Here is a 13,845-nt window from a genome sequence, read left to right on the forward strand (position 1 = left end):
ACACCACACGACACTCCCATACCGGGCGCGACGCACACGCACGAGGGATTACCGACGCCTAACGTGCTGGCACCTGAAGTCAGGCCGGAGCCAGCACAACCGCCATCGCCAGTGCTACGTAGATCACAGTGGCGGATTCGACCGCCTGAGAGACTTAACCTGTAAATATACTTCTTGTAAATATTGTCAGTCACTTCACCCTGCGGGACTCTTTTTAAAAAAAGGAGGGGTGAATGTGGTAAACCATGTATATATGTTGTAACTCGGTTACCTGTCTGAACACACACCTCTGCTGGCTGCCCCTGTGGCTCCTCCCACAGAGTCCTGTATAAAGGTGTTCGCCTTGCCCCTTCCCCTCAGTCCGGGGGCAGACATTCACTGTGGAGGTCGTATTGTACAGCGAATAAAAGCCTTTCAGTATTCTACCGAACCTCAGACTTTTGGAGTAATTGAAGGTGCTTCACAGTGTATGTCAATGATTTGGACTATGGGTTTGGACTAGTGTTGAGGAAACAGACAGCCTGCAGAGAGATTTAGATAGTTTAGGTTTAGGGGAATGGGCAGAGAAGTGGCCAATGAAATACAATGTTGGAAATTGTATGGTCATGCACTTTGGTGGAAGAAATAAACGGGCAGGCTATTATTTAGATGGGGAGAGAATTCAAAATGCAGAAATGTAAAGGGACTTGGCAGTCCTTGTGCAGGATACCCGAAAGGTTAACCTCCAGGCTGAGTTGGTGGTGAAGAAGGCAAATGCAATGTTGGCATTCATTTATAGAGGTATAGAATATAAGAGCAGGGATGTGATGTTGAGGCTCTATTAGGCACTTGTGAGACCACATTTAGAGTATTGTGTGCCGTATTGGGCTCCTTATCTTAGCAAGTAAATACTGCCATTGGGGAGGGTTCAGAGAAGATTCACGAGAATGATTCCAGGAATGAAAGGCTTACCGTATGAGGAACGTCTGGCAGTTCTTGGGCTGTATTCCCTGGTGTTCAGGAGAATAAGGGGTGATCTCATAGAAACATTCTGAATGTCAAAAGGCCTGAACAGATTAGATATGGCAAGGTCATTTCCCATGGTAGGGGAGTCTAGGACAAGAGGGCATGATTTCAGGATTGATGGACGTCCATTTAGAACAGAGATGTGGAGAAATGACTTTAGTCAGAAGATGGTAAATCTGTGGAATATGTTCCCACAAGTGGCTGTGGAGGCCAAGTCATTGGGTGCATTTACGTCAGAGATAGATAAGTTCTTGATTAGCCAGGGCATCAAAGGGCATTGGGAGAAGGCAGGGGAGTGGGGATGACTAGATCAGCCCATAATTGAATGGCGGAGCAGACTTTATCGGCGAAATAGCCTACTTCTGCTCCTGTATCTTATGGTCTTATGGTCATATAAACAGAATCCAGGAAATTGTAAGCCAGTGAGTCTGACATCAGTTGTGGAAAAATTATTGGAAGCTATTCTATGGGACCGGATACATGAGTATTTGGATTGATATGGACTGATTAAGGATAGTCAGCATGGTTTTGTGCATGTAGGGCACATCTAACTAATCTTATGGAGGTTATTGAGGAAGTTACTAGGAACGTTAATGAAGACAAGGCAGTGGATGTTGTCTACATGCACCTTAGTAAGGCACTTGACAAAGTACCACATGGGAGGCTGGTCGAGAAGGTTCCTTCGCTTAGCATTCAAGATGGATCAGTAAATTGGATTAGACACTGGCTCTGTGGAAGAAGCCAGAGTGTGGTGGTAGATGGTTGCCTCTGGAGACCTGTGACTAGCGGAGTGCCACAGGGAATGGTGCTGGGTCCATTGTTTGTTAACTTTGTCAATGATCTGGATGATAACATGGTTAATTGGATCAGCAAATTTCTGTTGACACCAAGATTGGAGGTGTAGTGTCCAGCAAGGAAGGCTATCATGGCTTGCAGAGCGATCTGCATCAGCTGGAAAAATTGAATGAGAAATAGGAAATAGGAAATGGAATTTAATGCAGACAAGTGTAAGGTTTTGCACTTGGTTTTACACAGTGAATGTTAGGGCACTGAGGAGTGTGGTAGAACAAAGGGATCTGGGAATACAGATACATAATTCATTGAAAGTGGTGTCACAGGTAGATAGGATCATGAAAGCTGCTAGCACATTGGACTTCATAAATAAATGTATTGAGTACACGAGGTGGGATGCTGTGCTCTGTGCCTGCTAATATGATGAACTGATAAGTGAGGCTTTGGGCCTGCTCCTGTCTGCTCTAGGGTTCAAACCTGCAGACTCAGTTTTGGTTTGGAATGTTGTTGTTTGCTACAATTACACGCATGCTTTGCATTTTGTTTTCTTTCTCTTGTGCACTGGATGTAGTCTTTTATTTTTTTTAAATGAGTTCTCTCGGGTTTCTTGGTTGTGGCTACCTGTGAGAAAGTTAATCTCAAGACTGTACAATAATGAATTCTTCGATAATAAATGTACTTGATTATTGAACCTGAACTTGAATGTTCTGTTGAAGTTGTCTAAGACATTAGTGAGACCTAATTTGGAGTATTGTATGCAGTTTTGGTCAGCTACTTACAGGAAAGATGTAAATTAGGTTGAAAGAGTGCAAAGAAAATTTACAAGGATGTTGCCGAGTCTGAAGGACCTGAGTTATAGGGAAAGATTGAATAGGTTAGGACTATATTCTTTGGAATGTAGAAGGTTGAGAGGAGATTTGATAGAGTTGTACTAAATTAGCAGGGGTATAGATAGGGTCGGCTGGCTGGTGGCGTAGTGGCATCAGCGCCGGACTTCGGAGCGAAGACTCCCAAGTTTGAATCCAGCCGACTCTCTTGCAGGCTTTCGACCCATGCTGGGTTGAGCATCAAACTAGCAATTCGGCCTCAAAAAAATAAGAAAGCCTGCTAAAAAGATGCCATCGTAACAGCATCCCGATGACACCACTCAGAGTTAAGGGCTTTCTTCTTCTTCTTCATAGATAGGGTAAATTCAAGCAGGCTCTTTCCACTGAGGTTGGGTGAGACTACAACCAGAGGTCATGGGTTGAGGTGAAAGGTGAAAAGTTTAACGGGATCACGAGGGCAAACTTCTTCACTCAGAAGGTCATGAGAGAGTGGAACGAGCTGCCAGTGCAAGTGGTGCATGCGAGCTCAAATTTCAACACCTAAAAGAAGTTTGGATAGGTACTTGGATAGTAGGGATATGGAAGGCTAAGATCCTGGCGTAAGTCCATGGAAATAGGCAGTTTAAATGATTTTGGCATGGACTAGATGGGCCGAAGGGCCTGTTTATATGCTGTACTTCTCTATGACTCTATCACTTTGCTGCAAATCCCTCATATGAAAATGCTCTCTCCCTCTGCCTTTCAACGTAATCCCAGCCTCTGATAAGTGCCTCAGTTGTGACCAAATTTCCAGCAGAGCAGCTCTCCCTCTGCTCCTGTGTGGGAATACTCAGCCTGGACAATGTGTAGAAGCCTCTCGAGGGCGGCTTGAACATACAACATTCTGACAATGCAGCTGGAAATTTCAGTTACGAGTTTCCAAAATGATTAAGATTCATAGGATACACAGTGACTTGGCTGATTGCATTGAGAATAGGCTTGCCCATTGAGGACAGAAGGTAGTGATCGATAGGTCCTAATCTGGAGAATAGTTCGTGTCCAGTGGTGCTCAGCAGAAGAATGTAATGGGAAAGTCTGCAGTTTGTGCTACATGTAACCTGAATGAAAATGTGGATGGCTTGGTTAATGAGTGTGCAGAGGATACAAAGATGGTGGCAATGAATTCCCCAGATTCAATATCCACTTGGCTAAAGAAATTCATCCTCATATCTGTTTTAATGGCATGCAGTTGTGACCTCTGGTCGTAGATACCACAACGATAGCGCATATAATCTCCATGTCCACTTTATCTTGGCCTTTCAATAATCAATAGGGTTCAAAGAGATTTTTAAACTATAGCAAGTAAAGGCTCAGAGACATCAAACGTTCCTCATAAATTAACCGCTTCATTCCTAGGACTATTCATGTGAACTTCCTCCGGACCCTCCCCAATGCCAGCACATCCTTTCTTAGATAAATAGCCCAAAACTGTTCACAATACTCCATGTGGTCAGTAAGACCAATGCCTTTCAGAGCCTCAGCTTTATAACATTATTCTTATAATGGTGACTCTATTATAGAAAGGATGTGTAGGCCTTGGCAAGGAAAACATAGGAGCACTTTCAGGCCTGCTTTGATTCGGTGGACTGGACTGGGTTCAGGGATTCACCTTTGAATTTGGATGATTCTGCTGCAGATGTTACTGACTTCATTAAACCTGTGTGGATGAGTGTGTGCCTGCAAGAACCTGCTGTACATTCCCAAACCAAAAGCCCTGGATGAACCAGGAGGTCCATCATCTGCTGAAGGCTAGATCTGTGGCATTTAAGTCTGGTGACCTAGGTCTGTACAAAAAATCCAGATATGATTTGCGGAGGGCTATTCCTAGAGCGAAGAATCAATTTCAGTTGGAGGCGACATCCAATGAGCGTCAACTCTGGCAGGTTTGCAGGATATTATTTCCTACAAAGCAAAACCCAACAGCATGAATCACAGCGATACTTCACTACCAGATGAATTCAATGCCTTCTATGCCCACTTTGAAAGGGAGAATATAAGTGCAGCTGTGAACATCCCTGTTGCACCTGGTGACCCTGTGACCTCTGTCTCAGAGACCGATGTTAGGCTGTCTTGAACGAGGGTGAACCCTCATAAGGTGGCAGACCCAATGAAGTATCTGGTAAGGCTCTGAAAATTTGTGCTAAACAACTGGCGGGAGTATTCAAGGACAACTTCAATCTCTCACTGCTATGGTCAGAAGTTCCCACCCGCTTCAAAAGGGAAACAATTATACCAGTGCCTAAGAAGAATAGTGTGAGCTGCCTTAATGACTATCGACCAGTAGCACTCACATCCACATTAATGAAATGCTTGGAGAGTTTAGTCATGGCTAGAATCAATTCCCGCCTCAGCAAGGACTTGGAGTCACTGGAATTTGCCTATTGCCACATAAGGTCTGCAGCAGATGTGATCACAACGGCTCTTCACACAGACTGAGACCACCTGATCAATACAAACACCTATGTCAGGATGCTGTTCGTTGACTATAGCTCAGCATTCCAACAGTACTGATCGATAAACCACAGAATCTGGGCCCCTGTATCTCCCTCTGCAATTAGATCCTTGACTTCCCAACAGAAAGACCACAAACTGTTCAGATTGATGATAATATCTCCTCCTTGCTGATGATCAACACTGGTGCACCTTAGCTCATTGCTCTATCCCTCTACAACCATGACTGTGAGGCTAGGTATAGCTCAAATACCATCTATAAATTTGCTGATGATACAACCATTGTTGGTAGAACCTCAGATGGAGACAAAAGGGCCAACAGGAGCGAGATATACCAACTAGTGGAGTGCTATTGCAGCAACAAACATGCTCTCAAAGTCAGCAAGAAAAAGAGCTGATTGTGGACTTCAGGAAGGGTAAGAAGAAGGAACACATACCAATCCTCAAAGAGGGATTGAAAGTGGAAAGAGGGAGCAATTTCAAGTTTCTGGCTGTCAAGATCTCCGAGCATCTAACCTGGTCCCAACATATCGATGCAGCTTTGAAAAAGGCAAGACAGTGACTATATTTCATTAAGAATTTGAAGAGATTTGGCTTGTCAGCTAAAACACTCAAAAACTTCGATAGATGTACCATGCAGAGTATTCTGACAGGCTGCATCACTGTTTAGTTTGGGGGTGCTACTGCACAGGACCGAAAGAAGCTACAGAAAGTTGTAAAAGTTCCGTCATGGTACTATCCTCGGTAGTATCCAAGACATTTTCAAGGAGCAGTGCCTCAGGAAGATAAATAGTTAGTTAGATAGATAGAAACATAGACAACCTACAGCAAACTACAGGCCCTTCGGCCCACAATGCTGTGGGGAACATGCCCTTACTTTGGGAATGACCTAGGGTTACCCACAGCCCTCTATTTTTCTGAGCTCCATGTACCCATCCAGGAGTCCCTTAAAAGACCCTATTGTATCCGCCTCCACCACCACTCCCGGCAACCCATTCCACACACATCACTCTCAGCATAAAAAACTTACCCCGACATCTCCTCTGTACCTACTTCCAAGCACCTTAAACCTGTGCCCTCTCATGCTAGCCATTTCAGCCCTGGGAAAAAGCCTCTGACTACCCACACGATCAATGCCTCTCATCATCTTATACACCTCTATCAGGTCAACTCTCATCCTCCGTCCTCCAAGGATAAAAGGCCAAATTCGCTCAATCTATTCCCATAAGGCATGCTTCCCAATCCAGGCAATATTCTTGTCAATCTCCTCTGCACTCTTTCTATGGTTTCCACATCTTTCCTGTAGCGAGGCGACCAGAACTGAGCACAGTACTCCAAGTGGGGTCTGACCAGGATCATATATAGCAGCGAAATTACCTCTTGGCTCCTAAACTCATTCCCATGGTTGATGAAGGCCAATGCACCATATGCTTTCTTAACCACAGAGTCAACCTGTGTAGCAGCTTTGAGTGTCCTATTGACTCAGATTCCAAACCTCCTCTGATCCTCTACACAGCCAAGAGTCTTACTATTAATACTACATTTTGCCATCATATTTGACCTTCCAAATTGAACCACCCATCACTTATCTGAGTAAAACTCCATCTGGCACTTCTCAACCCAGTTTTGCATCCTATCGATGTCCCGCTGTAAGCTCTGACAGCCCTCCACACTATCCATAACACCCTCAACCTTTGTGTCATCAGCAAATTTACTAACCCAATCCTCCACTTCTTCATCCAGGTCATTTATAAAAATTACTAGGTAAAGGGGTCCCAGAACAGATTCCTGAGGCACATCACTGGTCACGGACATCCATGCAGACTATGAACCGTCCACAACCACTCTTTGCCTTCTGTGGGAAATAGAACATAGAACAGTACAGGCCCTTCGGCCCACAATGTTGTGCCGACCCTTAAACACTGCCTCCCATATAGCCCCCCACCTTGAATTCTGAATCCACAAAGCAATGTCCACTTGGATCCCATGCCTCTCTACTTTCTCAATAAGCCTTGCATAGGGTACCTTATCAAATGCCTAACTGAAATTCATATACACTACATCTACTGCTCTACCTTCATCAATATGTTTAGTCATATCCTCAAAAAATTCAAACAGGCTCGTAAGGCACGACCTGCCTTTGACAAAGCCATACCTGACTATTCCTAATTCTATTATGCCTCACCAAACGTTCACAAATCCTGCCTATCAGGATCTTTTCCATCAACTTACCAACCACTGAGGTAAGGCTCACTGGTCTATAATTTCCTGGGCTATTTCCACCCCCTTTCTTGAATATGGGAACAACGTCCACAACCCTCCAATCCTCTGGAACCTCTTCCGACTCCATTGATAATGCAAATATCATCGCCAGAGGCTTAGCATTCTCCTCCGTCACCTCTCACTGTAGCCTGGGGTACACCTCGACCGGTCCAGGTGACTTATCCAACTTCATGCTTTCCAAAAGCTCCAACACATCCTCTTTCTTCATAGCTATATGCTCAAGATTTTTACTCACTGTAAGTTATCCCTACAATCACCATAATCCTTACCCGTAGTGAATACTGAAGCAAAGTATTCATTAAGTACCTCTGCTATCTCCTCCGGTTCCATATGCACGTTTCCACTGCTGCACCTGATTGGTGCTGTAATCTCACATCATATTCTCTTGCTCTTCACATACTTGTAGAATGCCTTGGAGTTTTCCTTTATCCTGTCCACCAAGGCCTTCTCATGGCCCCTTCTGGCTCTCTTAATTTCATTATTAAGCTCCTGCCTGCTAGCCTATATTCTTCTAGATCTCCATCATTACCTAGTTTTTTGAACCTTTCGTTAGCTTTTCTTTTCTCCTTGACCAGATTTACAACAGCCTTTGTACACCACGGTTCCTGTACCCTACAATCTTATCCCTGTCTCATTGGAACATACCTTGGTAGAACTCCACATAATATCCCCTGAACATTTGCCACATTTCTGCCGCACATTTCCCTGAGAACATATGTTCCCAATTTATAATAGACAGATAGATAGGTACTTTATTGACCCCAAAGGAAATTACAGTGTCGCAGTAGCATTACAAGTGCACAGGTATACAAATATTAGAAGAGAAGTAGGAAAGAATAAAAAAAATTACCTCAAACAGTCTAACAGGAGGAGGTCATCACTCCCCCGACTATAGGTTGACTCATTATACTGCCTAATGGCTGAGGCCAAGAGTGACCTCATAGAGCACTCTCTGGAGCAGCTCTGTTGTCTTAGTCTATTACTGAAAGTGCTCCTCTGTTCAGTCAAGGTGGCATGCAGAAGGTGAGAAACACTATCCAGAATTGCCAAGATTTTCCATCGGGTCCTTTGTTCTACCATAGCCTCCAGTGTGTCCAGTTTGACTCCTATAATAGAGCCAGCCTTTATAATCAGTTTACTGAGTGTGTTGGCAACACTCTTGTTGACGCCATTGCCCCAGTACACCACCACATAGAAGATTGTACTGGTGACAACAAACTGGTAGAACACATGCAGGAGGGGCCTGCATACTCCAAAGGACCTTGGTCTCCTCTGGAAGTAGAGGTGACTCTGGCCCTTCCTCTACACAGCCTCTATGTTGGTGCTCCACTCGTCTGTCATACAGGTGAACCCTCAGGTACTTGTAGATCCTCACAACATCCACGTCCTCACCATTAATGCTTACAGGGAGCAGTGCAGGCTTAGTCCTCCTAAAGTCCATCACCATCTCCTTTGTTTAACTGATGTTGAGCTGCAGATGATTCAGCTTGCACCATTTGACAAGGTCCTCCACCAAGGCCCTGTATTCATTCTCCCACAATCCCTTTATACACCCAACTATTGCTGAGTCAGAGAATTTTGGCAGATGACATGACTCAGTGTTATATCTAAGGTCCAAGGTAAACAGGGTAAACAGCAAGGGAACCAGTACAGTTCCCTGTGGGCCCCTACTGCTGCTGATAACATGTCTGACACACAGCTCTTAAGCTGCACGTACTGTGGTCTGCCAGTCAGGTAGTCTATTATCCAGGATACAATGGAAATGCCAATCTGAATCGAATGGAGCTTTCACCCAGCAATGAGGGCTGTATGGTATTGAGGGCACTTGAGAAATCAAACAAACATCATCCTCACACTGCTGCCCTGCTTTCCAAATGGGAGAAGGCGCTGTTCAGCAGGTAGATGACGGCATTGCAACTCCAATGTGCTCCTGGTAGGCAAACTGCAGGGGATGAAGGACTGATCTGACCAAGAGTCTGAGGTGAGCCAGGTCCGGCCTCTCTAGGATGTGTGAGGTCACGGCCACCTCCATTATTGAGGACCTCCATCACTCAAGATATGCCCTCTTCTCATTGTTACCATCAGGAAGGAGGTACTGAAGCCTGAAGGCACACACTCAGTGATTCAGGAACAGTTTCCTCCCCTCTGCCATACAATTCCTAAATGGACATTGAACCAATACACACTACCTCACTTTTCGAAAATATATCTTATTTTTGCATTTCCACGACTTTTAATCTAGTTAGTATATATATATATATATATATATATATATATATACATACACTTCCTGTAATTGATTTACTAATTTATTTTAAATTGTTTCTTTTTATATATATTATATGGAACTGCTGTTGCTAAGCTAACAAATTTCACGACACATGCTGGTGATAATAAACCTGATTCTGATTCTTTGGAGAGGTTGCAGAAGAGGCTTATCAGGATGCTACCTGGATTAGAGGGCTTGGGTTATGAGGGGAAGTCAGACAAATTTGGCTTCTTTTCTCTGAAGTGGTAGATCCTGAAAGGAGATTTGACAGACCTTTATAAGGTTGTCAGAGGTATATAGTGTAGAGAGCCAGTGTCTACAGTCTGTAGCAGGGGTGAAATAGCTAAAGCTAGATGGCATGCATTTCAGGTAGGAGGGGATTTAATTCAAAGGAGATAGGCAGTGCAGGTTTTGTGCACACAGAGAGGTGGCTAGAATGTGTTGCCAGGGCTGGCATTGGTTGCAAATACAGAGATATTTCAGAGACGTCCATATAGGACCATGTTGAAGTTCATGCGGGAGGTGAAGGCTGTAGTGATGGGGAGAGGCGTGGTCACAGTACGACTGAAATGTTGTGATGCAAAGGGGCTGCAATCATAGGTGTATTCTATTGTTTCTCTCCTATGAAATTTGCATGCTTCCCTCTCACTGTGCTAAGTTTGGTTTTGCAGTATCACACCATCACAAGAAATCTGCAGTCACAGCAGTGAGCCTCTTTGTCCCAGTTATGGGAAAGGGACTGGAAAACCAATAGAAAGGTTCCTCGCTCTGATTTTACTTTGCAATAATTTCTGATTCACTGCTCAAATCTGGGTGTTTTTGTGATTCTACCTCTAATGATGACTGCTGTTCAGTCTTGACCGAACGTAATCTACAGAAAAATCTCCACTAAAGTTCTGAAGTTTCCATTTCTATTCCACAGAATTGTCTGTCTTTATTCAAAATCCCGACATTGAAGAGATATGGATCAGCAAGACAGCTACTGTGAAGTGCATGGTTCTCTGTACTGATCCAGGGGAAATCAACATCAGTTGGTTGGTGAATGGGACGAAGTCAAAAAACCCTGTTTTCTCCGAACAACCAGAAAGTAAAGGAATCATAAAAATAGTGATCAGTACGATGAATTCCAGTGTAGAGGAGTGGCTCAGCGGGGTGGAGTACAAGTGCGTCATTCAGGATTTGTCCACGTCCACTCAAATGTCAGCAAAGACAAAAAGTACCAAAGGTAGGCAAGATGACCAGCAATTAAAAGGTCAACATTAGATAAAATGAGCAAAAATATTTTATAGTACTATTGTCTGCTTGTCTCTTCCAGGAACAACAAAAAGACCTAATATCAGATTGCTGCCTCCACCAGAGGAAGAAATCAAGTCCAACAGTGCTGCCGTTCTTGAGTGTGTGGTCTCGGGATTCTACCCAGACCATATAACTGTCACCTGGGAGAAGGACAGCTCTGTGATCAGCTCCAGCACCAGTCCTACACCAACCGCTCTGGAGCAAGGGGGCACTTTCAGTGTCAGACACTTCCTGACCGTGAGTGTACAGGAGTGGGAGACCGAATCAGTCTTCAGCTGTACAGTGATTCATCCCCCCTCCAACACCCGTATCAAGAAGCAAGTGAAGAACGTCCAGGGTGCTCCCTCGGACCCTATGAAAGGCAAGTGCAGAAATTGCTGGGGCTCTAGCAGAGATATTTAAAGCATCCTAAGCAACAGGACAGGCACCAGAGCATTGGAGGATAGCCAATCCTGGTCCACTGTTTAAGAAGGGTGGGAGGTAGCAGAAAGGAAACTATAGACCTGTTAGCCTGACATTAGAGTTGGAAAGTTGTTGGATGTCATTACAGAGTACCTGCAGGCACGTGACAGAATAGGCCAAAGCCAGCATGGTTTCCCAAATTTAAAATCCTGCCTGTCTAACCTACTGTAATTTTTTGAGAAAATTATAAGCAGGGTAGACAAACGAGATGCAGTAGACGTGATATGCTAGGATTTTCAGAAGGCCTTTGACAAGGTGCCACACATGAGGCTGCTTAGCAAGATAAGAGCTAATGGAATTACAGGGGAATTACTAGAATGGGTGGAACATTGGCTGATCGGCAGAAAACAGTGAGTGGGAATAAAGGGATCGTATTCTGGCTGGCTGACGGTCACTAGTGGAGTTCCAAAGGGGTTGGTGTTGGGACCGCTGCTTTTTACAGTGTATATCAATGATTTGGACTATGGGTTTAATGGATTTGCGGCTAAATTTGCCGATGATACAAGATAGTGGAGGACCGCGTAGCGTTGAGGAAACAGAGACCCTACAGAGAGACTTAGATAGTTTAGGTTTCGGGGAAGGGGCAAAGAAGTGGCCAATGAAATACAATGTTGGAAATTGTATGGTCATGCACTTTGGTGGAAGAAATAAACGGGCAGGCTATTATTTAGATGGAGAGAGAATTCAAAATGCAGAGATGCAAAGGGACTTGGAAGTCCTTGTACAGGATACCCGAAAGGTTAACCTCCAAGGGGAGTCGGTGGTGAAGAAGGCGAATGCAATGTTGGCATTCATTTCTAGAGGTATAGAATATAAGAGCAGGGATGTGATGTTGAGGCTCGATAAGGCACTCATGAGAACACACTTAGAGTATTATGTGCAGTATTGGGCTCCTTATCTTAGAAAGTATATACTGACATTGGGGAGGGTTCAGAGAAGATTCATGAGAATGATTCCAGGAATGAAAGGCTTACCGTATGAGGAATGTCTGGCAGTTCTTGGTCCGTATTCCCTGGAGTTCAGGAGTATGAGGGGTGATCTAATAGAAACAGTCTGAATGTCAAAAGGTCTGAACAGATTAGATATGACAAAGTCATTTCCCATGGTGGGGAAGTCTAGGACAAGAGGGCATGATTTCAGGATTGAAGGACGTCCATTTAGAACAGAGATGCGGAGAAATGACTTTTGTCAGAGGGTGGTAAATCTGTGGAATATGTTCCCACGAGTGGCTGTGGAGGCCAAGTCATTGGGTGCATTTAAGGCAGAGATAAATAAGTTCTTGATTAGCCAGGGCATCAAAGGGCATGGAGAGAAGGCAGGGGAGTGGGGATGATTGGATGAACCCATAATGGAATGACGGAGCAGACTTAATGGGCTGAATAGCCTACTTCTGCTCCTGTATCTTATGGTCTTATGGTCATGTAAACAAAATCCAGGAAATTATAAGCTGGTGAGTCTGACATAAGTTGTGGGAAAATTATGGGAAGGTATCCTATGGGACCGGATACATGAGTATTTGGATTGATATGGACAGATTAAGGATAGTCAGCATGGTTTTGTGTGTGTAGGGTACATCTAACTAATCTTATGGAGGTTATTGAGGAAGTTACTAGGAACGTTAATGAAGGCAAGGCAGTGGATGTTGTCTACATGTACTTTAGTAAAGCACTTGAAAATGTACCACATGCGAGGCTGGTCGAGAAGGTTTGTTCGCTTGGCATTCAAGGTGAGGCAATAAATTGGATTTGTGGAAGAAGCCAGAGTGTGGTGGTAGATGGTTGCCTCTGGAGACCTGTGACTAGCAGAGTGCCACAGGGATTAGTGACGAGTCCATTGTTTGTTAACTCTGTCAATGATCTGGATGATAATGTGGTTAACTGGATCAGCAAATTTCTGTTGACACCAAGATTGGAGGTGTAGTGGACAGCAAGGAAGGCTATCATGGCTTGCAGAGCGATCTGCATCAGCTGGAAAAATTGAATGAAAAATAGGAAATGGAATTTAACGCAGACAAGTGTAAGGTTTTGCACTTCAGTAGGGCCATACAGGGTAGGTTTTACACAGTGAATATTAGGGCACTGAGGAGTGTGGTAGAACAAAGGGGTTGGGAATACAGATACATAATTCATTGAATGTGGTGTCACAGGTAGATAGGATCATGAAAGCTGCTAGCACATTGGACTTCGTAAATCAGTGTATTCAGTACGCGAGATGGGATGCTGTGCTCCGTGCCTGCTAATATGATGAACTGATAAGTGAGGCTTTGGGCAACCTCCGGGCTGCTCCTGGGTTCATACCTGCAGACTCAGTTTAGGTTTGGAATGTTGTTGTTTGCTTCAATTGCTTACATGTTTTGCATTTTTTTTCTTTCTCTTGTACACCGGATCTGGTCTTTTTTTTAAATGAGTTATTTCGGGTTTC

General features: G+C 44.2%; 1 protein-coding gene and 1 long non-coding RNA gene across 2 annotated transcripts in view; one reads left to right on the top strand and one right to left on the bottom strand.

Annotated features, from left to right (window-relative positions):
* The window catches only part of LOC140203917 (uncharacterized), a 156,420-nt gene that overhangs the window by 41,286 nt on the left and 101,289 nt on the right, over positions 1-13,845 (bottom strand). The window lies entirely within an intron of this gene.
* The window catches only part of LOC140203914 (uncharacterized), a 61,682-nt gene that overhangs the window by 31,034 nt on the left and 16,803 nt on the right, over positions 1-13,845 (top strand). The window contains exons 7-8 of the mRNA XM_072270048.1: positions 10,589-10,891; positions 10,982-11,323. Of these exons, the coding sequence (XP_072126149.1) occupies positions 10,589-10,891; positions 10,982-11,323 (645 nt within the window). The remainder of the gene's footprint in view (positions 1-10,588; positions 10,892-10,981; positions 11,324-13,845) is intronic.

This window comes from Mobula birostris, chromosome 10 (genome assembly GCF_030028105.1).
Source record: "Mobula birostris isolate sMobBir1 chromosome 10, sMobBir1.hap1, whole genome shotgun sequence".
NCBI lineage: Eukaryota > Metazoa > Chordata > Chondrichthyes > Myliobatiformes > Myliobatidae > Mobula > Mobula birostris.